Source organism: Bemisia tabaci, chromosome 9 (assembly GCF_918797505.1).
Source record: "Bemisia tabaci chromosome 9, PGI_BMITA_v3".
Taxonomy (NCBI): Eukaryota; Metazoa; Arthropoda; class Insecta; order Hemiptera; family Aleyrodidae; genus Bemisia; species Bemisia tabaci.
In genome coordinates, this window is record NC_092801.1 from 16,450,052 (window position 1) to 16,474,392 (window position 24,341).

At 40.7% G+C, this 24,341-nt stretch overlaps 1 protein-coding gene across 1 annotated transcript in view; it reads left to right on the forward strand.

Moving 5' to 3' along the window:
- Positions 1-24,341, forward strand: part of LOC109036992 (uncharacterized) — a 306,985-nt gene that overhangs the window by 231,347 nt on the left and 51,297 nt on the right. Inside the window, exon 2 of the mRNA XM_072304404.1 lies at positions 21,508-21,567. Within this exon, the coding sequence (XP_072160505.1) occupies positions 21,508-21,567 (60 nt within the window). The remainder of the gene's footprint in view (positions 1-21,507; positions 21,568-24,341) is intronic.

The following is a 24,341-nucleotide window of genomic DNA, read 5'->3' on the forward strand; positions in this document are numbered from 1 at the left end:
TCGCCACAAGAATGAGAATGAGATCGCCGTTGTCGAGTCCGTCAAAGAATGTTTTAATTTACCCCACGAGAACTTAAAAATATGCCATTCGTTCGAAGAAAATTGGCAACTCTGAATCTAACACTTGAGATGATGAGCGCCACGATTCCTGCCTAGTGCCAAGTACTCGTTCTTCGTGCGCATTGTTATCGAATGGACGTGTATATGCAAAAAAGAACTATGTGCGTAAATTAATAAACTCAGAGGGAGCTATATACTGCCGTGCTAAGGAAGATTGCCGTATGAACATTCGCGAGTTTCCAAATTTCCTCCGGTAAAATGTCTATTTTTGAGGAACGCTATGCATTCTTTTCCTTTAAATTTTCAGAAACTTTCGGTAAAATAGTGAACAAAATTATTTGAAAAATTGGAAGGAATATATCCTCACGCTTACAAGGAGATTCGTGTTTTATTAAAGTAAACTCGGCAACGCCTGAAGGTCCATACGGCGTTTTTCCATAGCAAGGCAGTATGGAGCACGCAAGTTCTATGCACATTGTGTCTTTCGATTTATTTCAGTTGCACATAAAAAGTTCTCTCAAGAATAAATACGCCTAAATATGATTGTGCATGGAAAGGAAGATCTTTGTTCAGAGAATCTCAAAATTCAATAATCGATAGGGGGTTAAAGAGTAGCGCCTTTTCCGGACGAAAATCGCCCAAAAATATTGAAAATGGAGACTTGTATGGAAACTTTAATTCGATGTTTTGTAATTGAACCATCATGCAGAGAATATTCCCCGCAAACATAACTTGGAGACTTTAACGCATGGATAGAAAAATAACCTAATTTTTTACGATCATTCAAATATTTTTCACCGTGCATACAAGATTATACAGACGAAATTTCTCGTTAAATATGAATAGATGTGCAATGTTTAGGAAAGTAAGAGTATCCTTGTGTAATTTTTACACATTGTACAAACAATTCACAATAATTTACCTATTTATCAAAGTAATTCCAATGTTCTTATAAAAGATACGTATAAAAACCATATACATAAAAAGGATATCTCTGGTAATCCGGTGAAACAATCTCTAGGAAGGTAAATTTCGAATACATTACCATTTATTTGGCAAATAGGTGGATTGAAACAGTTTTTTTTCTATTTTGTGTTTGATGTATGAGGGTTGTTTAAAAAAAACATGAGGGAGACAACGCAATGAAAAGCTTTAATTTAGAGTTCTCACCTCATCCACAGGCCCATACCAACATCCATCTTCTTCGTAATCAGTAATTTTGGTCTCACCTGGCAACAGTTTACTACTTTTTCTCCTTTGCACCTCAGGCATTTTACATCGTACATTTATTTCCCTACCTCAATCTGCCCTTGTTAGGAGCATTGACTTTTCTTTTTTAATATGTGTCAATGGCAGAATCCAAGGAGTTTGCCGCTTTTAAGAGCTTTCTACTCTCCACCTTTCAGCCTTTTTGCGTGCAAGCTTTATTGTCCTTTGAGACGCATTCCATGGTTTCTCCTGGGGTTTTACCTAATGCTTTCGGACTTTAATCAAATTCAGAATACACTGTTCGAAAATCAGAGTTCAGGTATAAAAACGTAATGAAAATTTTAATTCCAAGTGTCAGTGGCGTGGCGTGCTTTGCGATATATCGATTGTTATGCCATTTAAACCTATGGAAAAATATCGATAGGGTGTTCGCAGCGAACACCTCAAAAATCGATTCCTTACCATAGGTTTTAATGGCAGAACAATCGATACATCGCAATTCACGCCACGCCACTGTTCCAAGTCCTTCATCATTAAAACTCCCAGTCTGCCGTGCTAAGGAAAAACGCCGTATGAATATTCGAGAGTTGCCAAATTTCCTCAGATAAAATACTCTTCCTCGAGGAAAGTTATGACCATTGGTCTTTGACATTTTCAGGAAATTTTCAAACAGATTCACCCAACGATTTCTCTGCAAAAAAATAAAATGGCGGGGAAAATTTTGAAACGTCGCATGGCGCTAGTGATACTTCGGCTGGAAGGTGCACTGAAAAAAAATTCTCGGCTTTTTTACCACGGTCCGTTGGTACCTTTACCATCTCACTTTTTTTTACCAATTATTGGTAATTTTACCAAGACAGACTGGTAATCTTACCTAAGAACCGGTATTTTTACTGTTTTTTATGTAAGAATACCACTTTTATTGGTAATCAATTCCCGGTAACTTTGCCATTTTATCTGGGTAATTCCACCACGGTTGATTAAAAAATATTGGCGTTTTTACCAAGGTCCAGTCAAATTACAGAAAATTGGACTGGACGTCTTAAGAAAGTTCAATAATTTTACCGAGATTTCTCGGTAAAATTACCAATTCCATAAATGGTAATTTTACCAAGAAAAAACTGGGATCAAATAGAACCCTGAATTCTTGGTAATTTTACACTTTTCTTAGTTTATACACCGAGATTTTTTTTTTAGTGTGACGATTCAACACGAACATTTTTCACAGTGCAGATATGCTGTTTCTGAAATACGTTGAAAAAGTTGGCTGCGTCTCTCGATCTTTTTTTTCTTTGAACGATCTCGGTGCCGAGGTGCGTGATCGTTTCCACGGGGCGGTCGTTCTAGTTGAGTCATCTCGAGGCAGGTGTCCGCCACCGATGGTTGGTGGCCCGTCGACGATGGTCGGTGCCCCGCGCGCAACGTCTCAACAACTCGAGCGATTAATCTAACTGAACCCGGCCCCTGCCGATCTGAATATCTGGCCCGTAATCGCCGGAAGAGATCGCTCCCGGCTCCGAAACAACTAAGCTCATCCGTGGAGTTTCCTCCTCGTAGGTAAAATGATATTCCAGCGGGCAGATTGTTGAAATTGATAGACAAAGCTATAGACAAAGAAGACAAAAGGGATATGGAGGGGTCGTTTGGAAGCGGGTGGTTGCAGATTGTTGAAATTGATAGACAAAGCTATAGACACAGAGGACAAAAGGGATATGGAGGGGTCGTGTGGAAGCGGGTGGTTGCAATGGACAAAGGCAGAAGGTAAATAGACTAACTAACGGCAACCCACGAGAAACCCGACAGTTGTCCATCAATTTCTCCCTTAGTCTATACACCCATGCCAAGGAAAAACGCCTGAATGAAACCCCCCCCCCCCCCCGGGGGTGGGGGTGTTCAGCTCAGGCAGCTTGCATTGGAATATTAAGTTGAGATCACGCCGAGAGATCTATAACGTTTTGGGTCTTTTTAGACCTCATCAGATCTCACTCGTCAGTGAACCCGACTTGGAATCCCGCAAAATCCAAGACGACATGGAAACGACGGCATCAATTTCATGTGAGGTCATCGAAAAATTCATAAAGTACATTCATGTTACCCATAAGTTATTGCAACTCGTTTTTAATTAATAATTTTGATGTTTTTCTGTTTTCAGGTGAGAAAACTGATGACTTTGAACCTACATTTCTCATAAAAGGTCACGTAAGCACCCCACTATTTTTTGTCAGTGTTCTAAACTTTACATGGATCGCAATCGCCAAAAGGAACCAGCGTGATTACTGTGTTGTAAAAATGTTGCTTTTCATAAGTTCGTGCCTAAAAAATCTCCCATGCAGAATAACGAAAGGTTTTTCCTTCCCACCAAAAAATTGTAAATTTTAAAGACAAATAATAGTGTAATTTTGAATTCTCTGCATATATTTGGTAATTATAAAAGAAAAGAAGAAGTGGCATAGTTTTGGAAACATACCGTAATCGCGCTGGTTGCTTTTTGGTAAATGCTATCCACACTACCATAAGCGTTTAAACTCTGGAGCTGTTGAAATCGTTAGCGTCTTCACCTAGGTGATTCGATGGACGCCATATTTTGTGTCAGAACAGCATGCGATATATCGCATCAATTGGTTCCATTTTTTCAGCTACTCGTCAGATTTCTCCAATTTTAAGATCGCAATTCCGTTGTCAGGAGACTGAAGCACTCACTTACCATTTTTTACAAAGAAATACAACGTAATAAAGGCGTGGTTTTTTTAGAGAGAAAACATCGAATTCGATACTGATATCGAAACTGCATTAAAATGCGATATTTTCTCTCTAAAAAAACCACGCCTTTATTACGTTGAATTTGTTTGTTAAAATTGGTAAGTAAGTGCTTTAGTCTCCTGAAAACAGAATTGCGATCTCAAAATTGGAGGAAAATGACGAGTAGCTGAAAAAATGGAACCAATTGATGCGATTTATCGCATGCCGTTCTGACACAAAATATGGCGTCCATCGAATCACCTTAAACATGAGACCCCTGAATCAATCACAACAATAACACTTCTTGAAACGGCAACAATGTTGGAAAGGACTGGAATATTACGGTTCCCGCAACCGCGGAAGAGGGCCCAACTGTCTCCGTGATAGTAATTGACGGACTACTCAAACTATTTGACTTCAAACTCGGACCATTTGACTCAGCGTCGAATCGAGCTAACACAAATTGGCACCTTGGAACCCGCACTTGATTACGATAGACCACCGGCTCAGCTTCTTTCCCTCGTCGTTGTCAATGTAGATGTATATCTTCCGACTGAGTTTTATGTCTGCCCTCATTTTTAGGCGCAAAAAGAGCTGGCAACGTCCTGTATACGCACATTGATTATTACGTTTGAAATTGTTTGAATTAAAATACATCATCAAATTACTCAGACAGTAAAATCGTAATAACTTCGATGCTTGCTTCTGTGTTTTATGGTTGAGCCGCAGACGTAATTGAGAGGCTTTAGAGTCGCGAGTAAGAGGAAAAAACCTTAAAACCTGATAACTTCAAAAACCTTGATTCGCCCGAATAAATCTGGTCAATTACATGGCCGGATTTACCTACTTGCCGCCCATGGGCCGCCTATATTTAGCCACCCTCTTCTCATTCATTTTGAAATATCAATAAAAACCATCAAGTGAACGTGCCAAAGGGAGAAGGGTGCATAAGACGCGTTCACTCGTGTTGGACACATATTTGCGTAAACCCTGTCAACAGTACAGGCAAAAGTTCACGGAACTTCGCGCGAAAGTTCAGTTCTGTAAACCTATCTCTATGGGGACAAGGCCAATCATTTGTAAGAAATGAACTAAAAAATTAAGAAAGAACAAACATGAATGTAGTATAATAATTATAACTTCCACAGTCGTGCCGCGCTGACCACACTGTGTTTGGCGCAATGCGTGAAGTATTCATGTAGTTTTGTAGGCTCTATGCGTTTCACGCCGCGCCGACCGCTATTGACCACACGGTGTTAGATGCAATGCGTGAAGTATTCATGCAGTCTCGTAGGCGCTATTATGTATTACATGCCGACCACCGCGGCGAGGGCTTCTCCTTTTCATCTCAAGTCCTCGTCATCATTTCTCTTTGCGCCGCGCCGCGCCGCTCCAGGCCAAATTACGTGTTTGTTTTCGCTCTTAACTCTATACTAATTAAATGTGCGCAGTCTTTTGTATCACCGAAATAAGTCAAAATTAGAAATTAATGAACTCTTAGGAAATGAGAGATTTTGTCACCTTTTCTTGTTTGTAATTTTTTTCTGAATCCGATTTTTTTTTACCTGCATTTAAAAAAATTGCAAAATTTGCCGCCCCCTAATTTTGCCGCCATGGGCCGCGGCCCATGTGGCCACCCCCTTAATCCGGCCCTGGTCATTTATAAGGAAACTCAGAAGAGAGAAGTCTTCGCACAGAGAAGAAAAATCACGGCCGTCTTAAAGAACTTCCGTTGACTAGTTTTCCGTCTAAAAATTAAAGTATGACAGAAAGTCTGCAACGTCGCAAATCGAGTTACGTGATTTGAGCTTTCAATTTTAAATTATTTTTAGGACTATAGAAAGCCCCTTTGGATACCTGTATAGTGTAGATTTTACACAGGTTTTCACCTGGTTTAGGTGCGGTGCGGTTTTTCCCCACTTATATTTATAGGAGAAAGTCTGGAGTATGGTATCAAGACCAAGATCTGCACTGAAATGGAATCATTCTGACAGCGTTATAGTGTGGTCGCGGATGGCAGGTTAGTCTGGATCGAAAAATCAATTTCCCAGCATCCCAAGTTATAAGTTAGCTCCTAAGGCTCAGCCCAGTCTCCACGCCCAACTTTCTTCACATTCCTGCGGACCATCTCAGTCTCAATTAGAGTCACTCTCGGCTAATCATCGGGCAAAACAGTGGGCAGGCTTTCCGATTACACATTTGCCAGACCTCCGTTCCAAATCATCACTGCACTGATAAAAAATTCTCGGAGTTTTTCCCAAGGTCTGTTGGTACCTTTACCATCTCACTTTTTTTACCAATTATTGGTAATTTTACCAAGACAGACTGGTAAGCTTACCTAAAAACCGGTATTTTTACTGTTTTTTTCAGGTAAGAATACTACTTTTATTGGTAATCAATTCCCGGTAACTTTGCCATTTTATCTCGGTAATTCTACCACAGTCGATAAAAAATATTGGCGTTTTTACCAAGGTCCAGTAAAATTACCGAGAAAGTTAAATAATTTTACCGAGATTTCTCGGTAAATTTTAATATTTTTGTGTGATTTAAAATTCCCATACAATTTTGAAGAAAAATACCAGCAATTTGCTTTAATTAGACTGCCTTTTGCAACCAGGAACCACACTTTCTGGCTCAGTCTAAAAACAACGCAAGGACCATTAGTTTCCCTATGCCATGGCCGGATTTACCTACTTGCCGCCCTCTTCTCATTCATTTTGAAACATCAATTTAAAATCATCAAGTGAACGTGCCGGAGGGAAAAGAGTGCATAAGACGCGTTCACTCGTGTTGGACACATTTTTTACGTAAGCCCTGTCAACGCCACTAGCAAATGTTCACGGAACTTCGCGCGGAAGTTCAGTTCCGTAAACCTATCTCTGTGTGGACAAGGCCTTTCATTTGTAAGAAATGAACTAAAAAATTAAGAAAGAACAAACATGAATGTGGTTTAATAATTTTAACTTCCGCCGCCGTGCCGCGCTGACCACACTGTGTTTGGCGCAATGCGCGAAATATTCATGTAGTCTTGTAGGCACTGTGCGTTTCACGCCGCGCCGACCGCTGTTGACCGTACTGTGTTTGACGCAATGCGTGAAGTATTCATGCAGTCCCGTAGGCGCTCATATGTGTTACTCCTTTTCATCTCAAGTCCTTTACATCATTTCTCTCTGCGCCGCGCCGCTCCAGGCCAAATACGTGTTTGGTTTCTCTCTTAACTCAACTATAATTAAAGGTGCGCAGTCTTTAGTATCACCGAAATATGACAAAATTAGAAATTAATGAACTCTCAGGAAATGAGAGATTTTGTCACCTTTTCTTGTTTGTAATTTTATTCTAAATCCGATTTTTTGTACCTGCATTTAAAAAAAATTGCAAAATTTTCCGCCCCCTAATTTTGCCGTCATGGGCCCATGTGGCCACCCCCTTAATCCGGTCTTGCCCTATGCACATATACAGGGTGATCCAAAAGTCCCTTCCACCCCCTCTAACTTTTTACCTAATTGAGGTAAAGATTTGAAACTTGGGGGATATTCCTAGGTCAAAGGGAGCTACTTTTTGGCCCCCCTAAAATTTTCAGTGGGGCCCCTTTTGGGGAGCAACGGCCCCCAACTTTTAATTTTCAAATGGGAAGACCCCCTTTGTGATAGCTCGTTCGAAAGAGCATAAAAAAAGACAACTTTTCGCGCAAACCCGAAGTCAATATCTCAAACCGTTTCAAAATGGCGGCCGGTTAAAGTTCAAAATGGCCGAAAATTCACACCGGTTATTTGTCGATGGATTTGCGCGAAAATCAGTATGTAGGGGTATTTTGACACGAGAAAAACGAATTTGACGTTAGATTTTAAAAAAAAACCGAAATTTCCAAAATGGCCGCCGGTTACAGTTCAAAATGACAAAAAATTGATTTTTTTAGAAATCTAAGTTCAAATTTGTTTATCTTATGCCAAAATACTCTCAAATTCCAAGTTTTAGGCAAATCCATCAGCAAAAAACCGAGGTGACAATTTTCGGCCATTTTAAACTTTAACCGGCGGCCATTTTGGAAATTTTGGTTTTTTTGAAAATCTAACGTCAAATTCGTCTTTCTCGTGTCAAAATACCCCTACATACCGATTTTCGCGCAAATCCATCGACAAATAACCGGTGTGAATTTTCGGCCATTTTGAACTTTAACCGGCCGCCATTTTGAAACGGTTTGAGATGTTGACTTCGGGTTTGCGCGAAAAGTTTTCTTTTTTTATGCTCTTTTGAACGAGCTATCATAAAGGGGGTCTTCCCATTTGAAAATTAAAAGTTGGGGGCCGTTGCCCCCCCAAGGGGGGCCCCCTGAAAATTTTAGGGGGGCCAAAAAGTAGCTCCCTTTGACCTAGGAATATCCCCCAAGTTTCAAATCTTTACCTCAATTAGGTAAAAAGTTAGAGGGGGTGGAAGGGACTTTTGGATCACCCTGTATGTTTTCACGAATGAACCTGAAATCATAGTTCCTAATTGCAAAATGTAGTTCAATTCATACCTTGCCATTTATGATTTTTCTCAATTTTTCATAAGCAGTACCAAACCCTGCACTCAATAGCGGCAACGCAGCGTTGACGTCCAATGCATCGAAGTTCGAGACTTATTGGACGGTGTGTGATACATCGATTTAATTGCGATTTCGGATAAGGTGCTATCCGAGACCCAAGTGGGATGGGTCGAAGGGGCGTGGTGTTTCAAGCTCAATTACAGCTTTCACTTGATCCCTTCACTAAATGGCCACGGCGGTTATGAAGTTGCCTTCTCTTGTCTGATAGTTTATCGTTTTTTTTTTGTTTTTTTTTTCAAACATAAAGCAGAAGTTGGTTAGTAATAGAGTCCCTTTATACGGAGAGTCAAGACAATGTGAGTCCATTTCTGATTTGTTCCCGTATTTTAGGCCCTCACAGTGTCACAAACGGGAATTAAGATTACATTTTTACCGATTGCAAAGATTATAATCTGGCATGGACCAGGGAATTACGGGTTCGGCAAGGAACAAACGGAATGAGAAAAAGAACGAAGAAATTAATTTGAGAATGGGCCGATCAAAGATTACAAAAAACGTTCAATTTCTGTAATGTCCCGTTTGCGACTCCATGAGGGGGTGTTGTCTTGACTCTCAGTATAAAGGGACTCTAATAATTAGAGTTAATTCAATTAAATAAATAAACTTAATAATAATTAAATAATTAATTTAATAATTAAACTCTAATCATTATTATTAGTAATAAGGGTATGCTGCCGTGCTAAGGCAAAACGCCGTATGAACATCCGAGAGTTGCCAAATTTCCTTCCATAAAATGTACATTTTTGCGGAATGTTATGCTTATTTTTTCTTAAAATTTCCTGATATTTTAGATTAAATTGTCAAGAAAATCAAGTGCACAATTGGAGGAATAATATTCAAAATTTTCCCTGTATATTTTTGTTTTATTGAAGGCAATATGACAATGCACGATGTTACATATCGATTGCACTACGAATATTTGGCTTATGTAACCATATTCTCAGTTATAAAAACCATATCCTCGGTTTATGCAAGCGAGCTTTTTCCAGAGTTTCATTCGGTTTGAAAGCTCTATTGCGCGAACCGAGGATACGATTCCCAGAACTTAAGGTAACATGAACCGAAGGCACTGCGAACCGAATAGTGTGGCGAACTAAGAACACTGTACTTACGGTTCACACGACCAACATTTTTTTTCTCCGTACGAGCTGTTCTCGCAAATTCTTCGCGCCGAGATATTATCATTTTCTTCTCAGTCCGGCAACAGGTATCAATATTTCGGACAGGTTATTTTTCTCTCAATTTAACCGTCCGGCGTAACGTGTTACTTTCATTTTCGATCATTGTTCCCTCCGGTGGTCAACCGAAAATAATTAAGGTGTTCAAATATGGGATTTATCCATGTCCACTCTTCCTTGTCCGATATTTATTTAAACCGGTCGCTTGAAAAGCAATCAATACCTTACTCATTTGCATGCCATCAAATTTCAAGATATTGCTCGACGAATGAAATTTTTATCAGTTATTAAAAACCGGAAGGAAATCGGATGAAAACCCACGCGGATGCTTTGCGATATATCGATTTATCTGCCATTTAGACCTATGAAAAGGATCGATAAGCAGGGTGCTCGCAACGGACGCCGGAATAATCGATTCTTTGCCATAGCTTCAAGAAGGGCAATATCGATAATCGATCATTCACGCCTCGCCACTGAAACCGGAGGCAAACGTAACCTGTTAGTTCACGTGCCCTGGACCAAAGTCAACACGCACGCAAATTCAGGTGTCTTTATTGCGTTACGCTCTTTGGTTCAATTTGATGTCGAATTTATGTGCCCTATGATTTCTTGGCACATAAGGAAAAATTGTATTAATTTTCGTCAGCAGTATTTTTGTGATCCGTTGATCATTTTGACCAAAAAATTGTACAATTTTAACAGCATTATACTGCTTTTCCCAAATAACACACTGCTTAAAAACACAAAATTTATTTTAAAGAAAAAGTAAATGGGATATATTTACCATGGAATGTTTTTTACAAGAAAAAAAAAGATATGAATACACTCTCTTATTTTGACAGCTTTGTTCACGATTTTTTTGAGAAATTCTAGAACTTTAGTTATTTTCGACTATTTTTACAAACTGTTTTATTTACAACATTCAGAATAAAAATTGGCAGTTCTGCTCTTTTTACGAGCTATTTGACGAGTCTTGCTACGTGGGTAAGTTGTTTTTTTACAAAATGCAATCCTTACCCCTCTGGGTACATTTCGTCTTTTTGGCACCGATGCTCAAGTTAGGTAATTTAAAGACGCCCTTGGAGCATTGGTTGTTAATGTTGAACTTAAAAAAAAAAAAAAAACAAGCTATGGTTAAAATGCTTGACTTAGGAAAGTGTTCTTTTCAAGGTAAAATTGCTGTGAAATTGACGTTAAAAAAGTTATGAAAATAAATCGGCATAAAACTTGTATCAAATTCTAAGAATCAATTAAGATGCAAACACAAAATATACAACTAAGATATTTACCCATTCACGTCATACGTATGTATTATTATGTTGAAAATAAAGTTGTGAAAAACTTGCAAAAGCGCAAAGCGGAATTTTTACCCATTCACGTCATACGTATGTATTATTATGTTGAAAATAAAGTTGTGAAAAACTTGCAAAAGCGCAAAGCGGAATTTTTACGTATCAAAGATCAAACAGAGTCTCCTAACTCGGATATTAAAACATGTTTATGAGTTTACTCTTAGACTATCATGAGATTTTCAACTTATTTTTGGGCAGCCGAGGCTATTAGGGTGCATCACTTTTGTCTAGTTGCTCTTTGTTGGGCGAACCTATGTTACTCTTATATCGGCCTCTGCTAAAAAAAAAAAAAAAAAAAAAAAAAAAAAAAAAACACTCGGCGGTTTGGTAACTTATCCTACTTTGAGGAGATCGCGCTTCACTTGATATGTTCCCATTCCTCGGGAGCGAGTAATTAAATTCTGTGACCGCAACTGCGAAGTTATCATTTGAGCTGATCCGAGACAGGTCCTATATTGCCATGCTAAGGAAAAACGCCGTAAGAGCCTTCAAACGTTGCCATATTTCCTTCAATAATAATTTAAATTATTGGGAAAATTGTGAAAATCTTTCCTCAAAATTTTCAGACAGTTGCTGGCAGCCTAGTCTAAAAGATCTGAAAATTTCAAGGGAAAATTTTCATAACTTTCCTCATAAGAATAAAGCACAAAAACACAGCCCGAATTTATGAATAAATAAGGAGGGAATTAAAAACATGGGCAAACAAGGCTAAAGCATTAAAAGCATTAAAAGGCAGGACGTTTCGAGCTGTTACCAGCTCATTTTTAGCTGCAAAAGACACAAAAAAGTTGGAAAAAAATAAGTTAAAAGGTCGCCACTCAAGTTTTTAATTATTTTTTTGTGTTTTTTGCTGAAAATGAGCTGATAACAGCTCGAAACGTCCTGCCTTTTATTGATTTTAATGTTTTAGCCTTACACGGAAAAAAATCAATTTGCCGATTCAACAATTCAATTGCTAAAAACAGTGAGTGCAATGTTTCAATGTAGATTTTACAACAAAAAAATGCTACTTTAACCACCCCCATGGTTAAATTAGTTTACAATGTGGTTAGAGTAGCATTTTTTTGTTGTAAAATCTACGTTGAAACATTGCACTCACTGTTTTTAGCAATTGAATTGTTGAATCAGCAATTTATTTTTTTCCGTGAATTGTTTATCCATGATTTAATTCCCTCCTTATTTTTTCCTTCAAAATGAACATTTTATCGGTGGCAATCTGGCAACTCTCGAATGTTCATACGGCGTTTTTTCTCAGCAGTCAGCACGGTAGCATAGCGCGAGAATAGATCGAGTTGGTGCTCAAGAAAGTGAGATGATGCGTGGAGTGCAGTGCCACGGCGCACAGTGGATCGAGTCAATTGGAGAGGTCGGACATGGAATTTGTTGACTTAAACTGCAAATTTTGATGTTTATTTTGTCATATTTTAAATTTTGTGGGGTGTTTCTAACGGAAAATTTCACGAGGAAACCAATGGAGCCACTTTCAGAACCTCAAAATGTTGTATTGATGGAGATATTAGCGTTTAAAGTTTCCAAATTATGTTCGACCTCTCCTATTGACTCGATCCACTGTGCGGCGGCGCGGCGTGCTTGATTCCACCATTGTCCTGGCGTCCCGCCCGAATCGAAGAGTTTTTGCTCCGGTCCAGTTTCGACACAACTTGCGTCAAATTTCGTCCGGCACTCTTACTGTTACGAGTGCGGGTGGGATTCGATTTCGACCTCCCGACCTGGGGCACTGACACTGATCTGCGTAGTCTAGCTGAGTCATTGTCGAGTCTTGGGGGCTCTCATAATCATCGGATCGAGTTTGGTGGCGAAAGAGGTGGAACTTTTCGGGAAAGTAAAATTTGGAGAACTTGGATCAGCGAATTGAATATTGAATTGATAGACAAAGCTATAACATGAGGAGAATGGAGCGATCCTATTGGTTGAAAAGGGTGGTTCTTATAGACTAAAGGAGAAAATTATGTAAAAAGTCTTGGGGGCTCTCATAATAATCGGATCGAGTTCGGTGGTGAAAGAGGCGGCGTGAGAGGTGGAACTTTTCGGGAAAGTAAAATTTGGAAAAATTGGACCAGCGAACTGATTATTGAATTGATAGACAGAGCTATAGACAAGGAAGACATAAGGAGTATGGAGCGATCCTATTGGTTGAAATGGGTGGTTCTTATAGACTATAGGAGAAAATTATGTAAAAAGTCTTGGACTCTCATAATAATCGGATCGAGTTTGATGGTGAAAGAGGCGGCGCGAGAGGTGGAACTTTTCGGGAAAGTAAAATTTGGGAAAATTGGACTAGCGAACTGATTATTGAACTGATAGACAAAGCTATAGACAAAGAAGACATAAGGAGTATGGAGCGATCCTATTGGTTGAGATGGGTAGTTCCTATTGACTAAAGGAGAAAATGATGGTCTAATTATAGGGTCTCACGTGGGTTGCCGTTGGTTAGTCTAATACCTACCTCCTTTATCCATGGCAACCACCCGCTTCCACTAACAGGATCCCTCCATGTCCTTTCTGTCTTCTTTGTCTTTAGCTTTGTCCACCGATTTCAAAAATCAACAAAAATCAAAGCGGAAACAAAACATTTTTCTAGCTGTTGCGCTCATCAAAAAAATTCAAGGAACAGCTATGAACGCGGCACTGTCTCTACACATACGTATAGACATGAGAAATGACTGAATACGAGTGTGGCCTCATGTGACAACTTTCGTATCGATAAATAATTGAGAGACTTAAACACACGGTTAAGAAAAACAACAAAGCACCTCGAGAAATAAACGTCCATCATTGAGAGATGTTGAGTGGAGAAAAAAATTATTGAGCAGCAACGTGCCGGAAGGTGATTCGATGGACGCCATATTTTGTGTCAGAACGGATATAGAGAGGATATTGTGTCAGATATATCGCATAAATTGGTTCCTTTTTTTCAGCTACTCGTCATTTTTCTCCAATTTTGAGATCGCAATTCTGCATGTCCTCAGGAGACTAAAGCACTCACCAATTTTAACAAAGAAATTCAACGTAATAAAGGAGTGGTTTTTTTAGAGAGAAAATATCGCATTCGAGTGCAGTTTCGATAACAGTATCGAATGCTATGTTTTCTCTCTATAAAGAACCACGCCTTTATTACGTTTACTTTCTGTGTTAAAATTGGTAAGTGAGTGCTTTAGTCTCCTGACAACAGAATTGCGATCTCAAAATTGGAGAAAAATGACGAGTAGCTGAAAAAATGGAACCAATTGATGCGATGTATCGCATGCCGTTCTGACACAAAATATGGCGTCCATCGACTCACCTTAAGAAACATGCATCGGAATATTAAATTCGTATTTTGTCTAGTGGTCCATTCCAGACACTAAATTGTACGATTCTGGCAGCATCGCATTGGTTACGTCTAGAACCGTCCGACTAAATCCACAGCGATCCCGCTGACAGGTAGCGATTGCGTTTTTTTCGAGGAGCAAAAAAAAAAAGCGTACAACGGAACGCAGAGTTGGTCGGGGTGCGTGTCAGTAAACGGTGCAACTTAGCTTACGCTGACACGCAAGAGGCGTGCGTCTAACGGGCGGACGGCTGCCCGTACAATTTGGAGATATTCTCCGTCGCAAGGAAAGAAGGAAGCGGTGGCCATTCTCGATTCCGACATTGTGACGTGTGAAAGACGTGAAGATCGGTTCCAATATTGTTCAGGGGCCGAAATCTTCCTATCTTTCTATTGATGCCTTAGCTCAAATAGAATCCCAGACGCACACCGAAAAGAGGAGGATGCTGGTTTAACATTCTGGACAGTGTTCGAAACTTACCTTTGAGTTTTAGGAGCCGTGTGGCGCATCAAGCCCGATTTTTAGGCGCCATTGAAGATTTTTTAGGGGCCAAATTGACTTTTTGCCTATATATTACGGCGCATTAGTGAAAAGTTAGACGCAAGATGTTTTCGTAACAGAACCAGTAAGTAGCTGTAACTTGGGAAAGACAAAATCACAAATGATGAAATTGTGAAGAATAGAAAAAGCTTTCACTTGTGGTGCTGAAAATTTCGAATAATCACCGAATATGAAAATTCAGATTTTTAGGGGCCACATTGGCACAGAGCCTTCATTTTCAAGGCTCAATGGCCGATTTTCTAGGCGCATTTGGCGCCTTGGCGCCTGTGAGTTTCGAACACTGATTCTGAATGTAAAAATGTGTGCGACAACTCACAAAACGCTGATCTAACTGCTACAGCAGTTAGTTTTACATCTTGACATTGCTAACGTATCTGCTGTAGTGGTTAATTTAGTGTTTTGTGAGTTGTCGCACACTTTTTTACATCCAGTTTTTCAAATAAACATCCTTTTTTTAGATTTATTCGCTATGGGCCACTAAATTAGGGTAGGAAATTTCACACTACTTCGACCTGATAGCAACGAGAGCCGTAAGTGCAAAGATGAAGTTTTGAGAAAATGACCTCATGCAGTAGCCTCGGAGCAGAAAATTTTATTGAATGAAGCCTCCGTTCTTTATCAAACTGCCACCAATTGGACGTATTTCTACCAAACAGACCTATGTGGAGGTGAGAAATATGGGGTGTGCTCTAGAAAGCTGCATAAGAAGCAATGTAAAAGTGGGCGTGATTCCGTTTGAAGAATTGGAAAAGCAGGATTTTACATTCTATCAAACAGACCTATGTGCCAACTGAATGCGGAACTCATGAGCCGCGGGCATGGCAAGAGAGCGTTGTGGACAGGGTTCACGAGTTAAAGACGCGGATCCGCGGCTCGGAGTCTCCATCGTCGCCGCTGACGTCACTGGCGTTTTATTATTCTCATTCACTCTTACGGCCAGAAAACTAACGAGCACACCCCATATTCCTCACCTCCACATAGGTCTGTTTGGTAGAAATACGTCCAATTATCCGAAAGACTTTTGGTAATCGTATACATGATCATAAATTAATCAATTTTACTTCAATTATTTAAAAAGAATTTGATTCATTTTCGTGTTAGGCTAGTATTAGGAAAGACATCCGTAAAAGCTATCTTCTGCATGGCTATCTTGTCAATTTTGAATGTAGAGAGTTGCTGTTTGGATAGATCTTATTATTTTTAACGTATCTGCGAGAATCAAGCATCAAAACACGATTCTGTGATCAGTGCAACTGACCTATTCCATCAGGGCCGGATTAAGGGGGTGGCCACATGGGCCGCGGCCCATGGCGGCAAATTTAGCGCCCACAAGACTCCACGAATACTTCACGCATTGCGTCAAACGTAGTTCAGTCAGCAGCGGTTGGCTTGAAACTCATAGTGCCTACAAGACTGCATGAATACTTCACGCGTTGCGTCAAAAACAGTGCGGTCACTCGGTCGGCAGCGGTCAGCGTGAAACGCATAGTGCCTACAAGACTGTAGGGATACTTCACGCATTGCGCCGAACACAGTGCGGTTGGCGCGGTGGCGGAAATTAAAATCATTAGACCACATTCATGTTTATTCTCATTCATAATTTTTTCGTTTTTTTTTTCTTATAAATGAAAGGCATCGTCCACACAGAGATAGGTATATGGAACTTAATTTTCGCCCAAAGTTCCGTGAACTTTTACTAGTGTTGACAGGACTTTCACAAAAACTGCCCAACGCGAGTAAACGCGTCTGATGTACCCCTCCTCCTCCGGCACGTTCACTTGATGGTTTGTACGGATGTTGGAGCGACAAAATACCATAGAGTACATAGAGTCGTAATGTAAATGGGAGAGCTGGCGCCATGTTCTGCTCGACGAATTCCGAGCCCGGTGTGCGCCGAGTTCGGGTCGCTTTTTCGATACATTTTCGATCCAAAATGGCGGTGTGGAATACGTGGTAATTCCTATCTCCTCTGTTGTTGTTGTTGTTGTTGTTGTTGTTGTTGTTGTTGTTGTTGTTGTTGTTGTTGTTGTTGTTGTTGTTGTTGTTGTTGTTGTTGTTGTTGTTGTTGTTGTTGTTGTTGTTGTTGTTGTTGTTGTTGTCATCAGATGGCCGGGTACCCGTGTATCGCAAACAATCGATTATGTATCAAAAAAGTGACCCGGCGTCACACAGGAGTCTCGGAATTCAGGACATGGAAAATGCTTAAAAGTGGCGCCAGCTCTCCCACTTACATTACGACTCTATGTACTCTATGCAAAATACAGGCGGCCCATGGGCGGCAAGAAGGTAAATCCGGCCCTGTATTCCGTACACTTATGGTTTGACATCACTTGGTTATCGTATAATTCTATTGCTATGGCAACGGAGGCATTGACCAACAGCTAAGGACTAGCCATTCATCATAGCATCTTAGGGCAGGGGCCATGCGCCGCAGGTGTTGGCGCATAATTTGAATGGCGAAAGTCGATTGCTCGCCCAGGCCTGCGGTCGTGGTAACACTAGAAAGTCGACGGATTTGCGCAAAGCAAGCGTGAAAAGACGTAACTGCCCGGGGATGGTGCTGAAGAAGAGCTCTTTCAACATGCCAGGTGAATCAGCAAAACGGTGGCTCCTGCACCCACACTTCCAGCACCGTCGTTGCTAGACTTCGGTTAAATATTCTACCGGTTTCACGATTGGAAGGTGGTTGTAGTATGTCATTGAAGCGAGATAGATCATACTGAGGTATGATATTGCACTGGAAAAAAACACATTGGATCTAGAGTCCAGACTCTTAAAAACATCGGCAAGAGAAAATACTCTTGATTCAATCAGATTTAAGCTTAAATCAAGAACCCAGCCTCTTAGTTTGAGCGGATTTCCTTTTGATTTAAGCTTAAATCTGATTGAATCAAGAGTCCTTTTTCTTGTCAATGTTTTCAAGAGTCTGGACCCTAGATCCAATGTGTTTTTTTTCCAGTGTGTAGTGAAGGGTTTTACAAAGCTACACTGTTAAAAAACTTGGAGTGATACTCTGTGCAGGAGTCTATATAGCGCCTAAAAACCCGCGATTGATATGTCACAAAATCTTGTTTCGATGCTTGATCCTTGTAAAATCAGCTAAAAATAATAAGATCTGTCCAAACAGCAACTTTCTTTGTTCAATATTAACCGAGAGATCGCGTTTTGAAAAATTCGATTTATGACGTCATCCACCACGTTAGTGACAGCCTTGGTTTTTTCCACCTTGGTTTCATCAGTCAGGGAGACGCACGTTGGGGCTGGTTACCTGACGTGAAACTTGGATGAAAGCCTGGTGGAAGAAACAAAGGGTGTCACTACCGCGGTGGATGACATCATAAGCCAGGGCCGGATTTACCTACTTGCCGCCCACGGGCCGCTAGTATTTTGCCGCCCCCTTCTCATTCGTTTTGAAACACCAATGAAAACCATCAAATGAACGTGCCAGCAGGGGAGGGGTGCATAAGACGCGTTTACTAGTGTTGAACACATTTTTTGGGAAAGCCCTGCTGTCAACACTACTAGCAAAAGTTCAAGGAACTTTGCGCGAAAGTTAAGTTTCGTAGACCTATCTCTGTGTGGACAAGGCCTTCCATTCATAAGAAATGAATAAAAAAATTATGAAAGAACAAACATAAATGTGGATTAATGATTTCAACTTCCGCCGCCGCGTCTCGCAGACCGCACTGTGTTTAACGCAATGCGTGAAGTATTCATGCATTCTTGTAGGCGCTATCCGTTTCACGCTGTCCCAATGACCGCACCGTGTCTGATGCAATGCGTGAAGGATTCGTGCAGTCTTTTAGGCGCTAATATGTGTTACATGCTGATCACCGCGCCGAAGGCTTCTCCTTTTCATCTCATGTCCTCGTCGTCATTTCTCTCTAGGTAAGTCGCGCCGTTCCAGGCCAAATCGCCTGTTTGGTTTCTCTCTTAACTCGACTAATTAAAGGTGCTTTCTCCTGTATCACTGAAAGACGACAAAAGCAGAAATTACTATACTCTCAGAAAATTAGAGGTTTTGTCGCCTTTTCTCGTTAGTAATTTTTTTTCTAAATCCGAATTTTTTTTATAGCTACATTTAAAAAAATTGCAAAATTTGCCGCCCCCTATAGATTTGCCGCCATAGGCCGCGGCCCATGTGGCCACCCCCTTAATCCGGCCCTGTCATAAGCCGAATTTTTTAGAACGCGATATCTCGTTTAATATTGAACGTAGAAAGTTGCTGTTTGGACAGATCTCATTATTTTCAGCCGATCCACGAGAATCGAGCATCGAAACACGATTCTGTAACTAGCACCGCAACTGCAGACCCATTTCGTGAGCCGCGGAGATCTGCACGTGTTAAATTTCGGGCGAGTGCGGCAACAGGAGGTTGCACCTGCGGGCCGTTGCCACAGTCGGCCGAGATGCAGCTCATTACGGGGCCGGAATTTGAATGTAGCTCACTTTTGGTCGATGTAATCGCCCCCGCAAGACGCGACCCGACGCAACGCAACGCCTCGCCCTCCGCCGTGCGCCGCGCGATGCGCCCGGGCCCGCGCCGAGATCCAATCAACAATATCACGTATGTATTTGTACATACGTGCTAGCTCGCGGCTTTGCATATCCCCGCGTCCCGTAAGTTTTGCCGCGGGGCATTCCAGAAACTTTTCAATCTCATTCTTATCAGGATTTTTAGGCTAGTTTCGAAGTTTCAAAATCCATCGCATTTTTTTTTTTTTTTTACCACCTCAAATAGCCCACAAGGGCTAATCCTTGCGCTGTTAGTTCCGTCCCCCCTCCGTCCCTACAACCAGTCCTAGGCAACCATTGTTTGAGACCATCAAAACTCGGGTCGCCTGGCCGGGAATCGAACCCGGAACCTCCCGGTCATAGAGCCAGCGCTACAACCACTACACCACAGGAGGCCGACAACCCATATCTTGATCAAAAGTCTCCGGAGGTTCACCGAAAAATATTCATATTTTTCTCAAAGAGGAAATTTGGTAACATTCGAATCGTCATACGATGTTATTCTTAAAATTAGCACGGCAGCCCTCCTTCTATCGAGATCCAATCCTGCCGGATTTCAACTCGCGAATCCCGACGCAGCCCAGCTTAACAGATATCTTTTCGCGGCGGCCTTTGACTCGGAGGCGCGGCTCGAGCCCAGGCGCGATATAATTTACGACCGATGGCAAGGCGTGAATCATCGATTATCGATATTCCCCATTTTAAACTAGAGTCAAGAATCGACCTGTAAGTTACACCCTGATAATCGATACTTTTCCATAGCCCTAGATGCCGGATCGATCGATGTATCGCAAGACTCGATACGCCACCGTAATTTATGACCAATTAATATCGGAATCGCGGGTCCTGGCTAACGGGACCGTCGCGCGCGCTAACAAGCCGAGAGCTTCGCGCTCAGTCACTCGACGAGTCAGTGAGTCACTCAGTCAGTATTCCGTCGCTCCTCCGACGAAAGAGCGTATCTCAATTTTCGCGTGAGCCATGTGTCTCGTAGAACTCTACGCTTGCCGGGGCTCATGTTTAAATAGATATACTCCGTTACGTCAAAGACGCGACTAATACAGAAGGCACCGTGGCAGGTGAGTTGCTAAGGACCCACTTTGAAGGGTGCTAATGACTGTGGGAGCACTTCCAGGCAAAAAATTCTGTGGGATAGGCCGGTTGGATAGTGGTAAATATGCGTCATGGAGTCGAGGAGACGGGGACTTTATCTGAATATCTGTCACCAGGGGGGCCCGCCCTCTGGCCGCTGTGCGCCCCCAAAGGCCGCTATACATATAGCGGCCAGCGAAATCGGCGAAATCGTCCGTTGGCGGTTAGCGAGCAAATCATTTTAATTGAATAACAAAACGATGTTTCAAAGAAAAATTTCCCGCCAAACAGTATTCTTAATGACTTCCTCCTTACTCTGAAATTTGATTCCTCCTGGAAATAAAAAAAAAAAAAGCGACAAAAGTGAACTCGAAAACGGATCTTTTCGTTCTTGGAAAGTTCTCGAACTTTCGTTCATGGAACTTGGCGCGAAAGTCAAGTTCTGCAAACCTATCTCTGTGTGGACAAGGCCTTCCACTCGTAAGAAATGAACGAAAAAATTATGAAAGAGCAAACATAAATATGGTTAAATAATTTTAACTTCCACCGCCGCGCCGCGCTGGCCGTACTGTGTTTGACGCAATGCGTGAAGTATTCATACAGTCTTGTAGGCGCTAATATGTGTTGCATGCCGACCACCGTGCCCAAGGCTTCTCCTTTTCATCTCAAGTCCTCTTCATCATTGCTCTCTGCGCCGCCCCGTTTCAGGCCGAATTGCGTGTTTGGTTTCTCTCTTAACTTGTATAATTAAAAGCACTGTCTCAATGGTAATATGAATCAATGCAAATTTATAAAAACAAAAAGTACCTAAGTTTGAGGGTATTCGTTCGTTTCAGAATGAGCCAGTTGCCATTTAAAATTGATTTTATGATTTTTTTTCACAGGTGAGACTGATTCGATAAATGAAGATGAAATCAAATCCAGGCAAAGGAGAGAATTTGGAGGTAAGTTATCGGTTAATTTTTTTTGGTTTTGAATGGTATTTAGTTATTCAAGCAGAGGTTGATTTCTACCAGAGTTAAATCAATATAATTTGTGGTAGAGAAATACTCGTTCCCCTTAATTCACTGTGATAATCGAATTTTTATAGGTTTCCATAGACTTACATCTCGATCATTCATTTCAACATACGAAGTTCCAAGTTGTGAGCATTCCTTTGAAAATAATTTCAAATATTCATGTTTTACCCTCGAAAAGATGAGATATTGGCCAAAAAAACACACTTTTTAAAAACTTGGTCTTGAAGTCTTCTTTCTTTAACTATTACAGAACGCATGGTTTAGTCGATAAATCAATTGATTCACTAGAATCTGAATTAAGCAATTCAAACCAATAATATCGAGAGGGAATCATATTGATTACGTTATCATGCTTTAATTGAAGTGAGGCGAGTAGCTATGGAAACTTATCTACTTTAATAGTGAGTGTAAATGTGTAAAAATGTGTACAGATGAGATGAAAGAATGGTGTGAAAATTTCTTCCAAAAACTGTCCACGGTCTTCAAGATTTCATTTCCTCTCTCCAAACTCTTTTACTTTGATTCTCCAGATCACCCTTCTTTTGCTTAAAATATCTAAAATCCTTGTTCTAATCTCTCCTTGATCGATTAATTTTCCTTTTCAATCCCTTAACCGCATTGTACAGGGAAAAATTCGCTCCAATCAGGTAGGAAAGTCAATGAAGGTGTGCGATAAGAAGACCGCGTGATCCGAAAGTTTTCCCTAACGAAAGTCTTATTTTCTAAAGTTTATTATTTGGTTTTTTTTATCTTTTTCTTACTGTTTTGTCTTCTGGATCTGCCTCCTCAGAGGCATATCCAACATTTTGGCAACACGGGATTCCTCCCATTTAAACCAATGTTAAATAATCGATTCTTGCGGGAGCACCTGGCCCCTCCGAGAAGCGATACATTTCCATAGGTTTAAATGGAGAATAACAATGTTGCAAATTTGCTGGATCCGCCAATGCTCCTCCTAGGTGCATTGAAGCAACTTCAAAATAGGGATAGAGCAGTTTAATATGTAGACGGTTTTCCATCCAATCCGCGTGGAATATACAATTATTTGTATCATTAAAGGTTTCGGTCGATTTGAAGATAATTAGGGAATGACTATAAAATGCTAATCAACCTTACTATCACCTATGCCCGAAAGAGACGAATGTTGAATTTTCTCGTTCTCCATAAAATTTTGGATTTTAAGAGACGATTTTCCAAACTTGTTTATCAATTTATGTAGAGAACTTGTTAGTCCTTGCACATCATGCAAATCAAACTTACTGCTAAAATGAGTGAAGTAAAGCAAATTTTTGGCATCGACACGCATAGAAAAATAAGTTCAACATCGATTTCGTTCACCAAAAACATAGGTTAAGTTCTCCTGCAATTTTGTGGCTATGCAATTTTACCTACTTGAAAGTCGAAATAGTTGTATCACATGTCGACTTTCAACTCCAAACTCGACTCCATCCAACTTTTTTACTCCTGCGTTAAAGTTTCTGAGTCAGCGGATTTTTAGAGGCCGAGTTTTACTTCAATTCCGTGGCAATGCAATTTTAGTAACTTAAAACGGCATTGTTACGCATGGGAAAATGAGCACAATATCGATTTTGTCCACAAAGAATATCGGGGATTACGGGTATTTTCAAAGATGCGGACCAATACATCATATGTAAATAAAACGAGTTCGCTGCAATAGGAGACGAGAAGAGCATAAGAATTAAGAATCTGCTCGGTTGCCGCCTCCCAAGTGTTTTACTCAAGAGGCCAGGATAGGTGCACAAAAAGCGGAAGAATGTGAAAACTTGTGTCGATATCGTGTGCTATTTTGTAGGTTAACACGCTCTATTCAGCATCTCGCTGCTGGTCCTGGTGCTCTATCACGCCGCTCTGCGGTTACTTTACTCAATTATTTTCGGACAACAAACGAAACGCAAATAGTGGGTCACTTTACCATGAACGAATTTTGACTTGCGCATACATTTTTCTGAAGCTAAATGACGCTTAAAACATGATGCGCATACATTAATTATTCGAAAAAGTAAGTCAGAAACCGAAAAATACGCAGTTTTAAAAGCGCAAAAAAGGGTTTGTGGCTATGCAATTTAACGTACTTGAACGTCGAAGTAGTTGTATCACAAGTTAAGTCCCATGCAACTTTTCTACTCCTGCGTTAAAGTCTCTGAGATAGTAGATTAGAGACCAAGATCCCCTTCCATTTTGTGGCTATGCAATTATGCCTACTTGAAATTCGAGGTAGTTGTATCAAATGTTACGTCCCATGCAACTTTTCTACTCCTGCGTTAAAGTCTCTGAGGTAGTAGATTAGAGACCAAGATCCCTTTCAATTTTGTGGCTATGCAATTATGCCTACTTGAAAGTCGAAATAGTTGTATCAAATCTTACGCCCCATTCAACTTTTCTACTCGCGCGTGAAAGTTTCTGAGATAGTAGATTGGAGACCAAGTTCTCCTTCAGATTTGTAGCTATGCAGTTTTACCTACCTGGAAGTCGTAATCAACAGTCGCACACAAGTTGCTCTCATCAACCACCATCAGGCGAAAAAGACCGTTGACCTCCGGATTGAACTTTTGCCTCACCCGATTACATCGCACTAAGAAAAAAAACACATTGGATCTAGAGTTCAGACTCTTAAAAACATCGGAAAGAAAAAGTACTCTTGATTCAATCAGAATCTAGCTTAAATCAAGAACCAACCC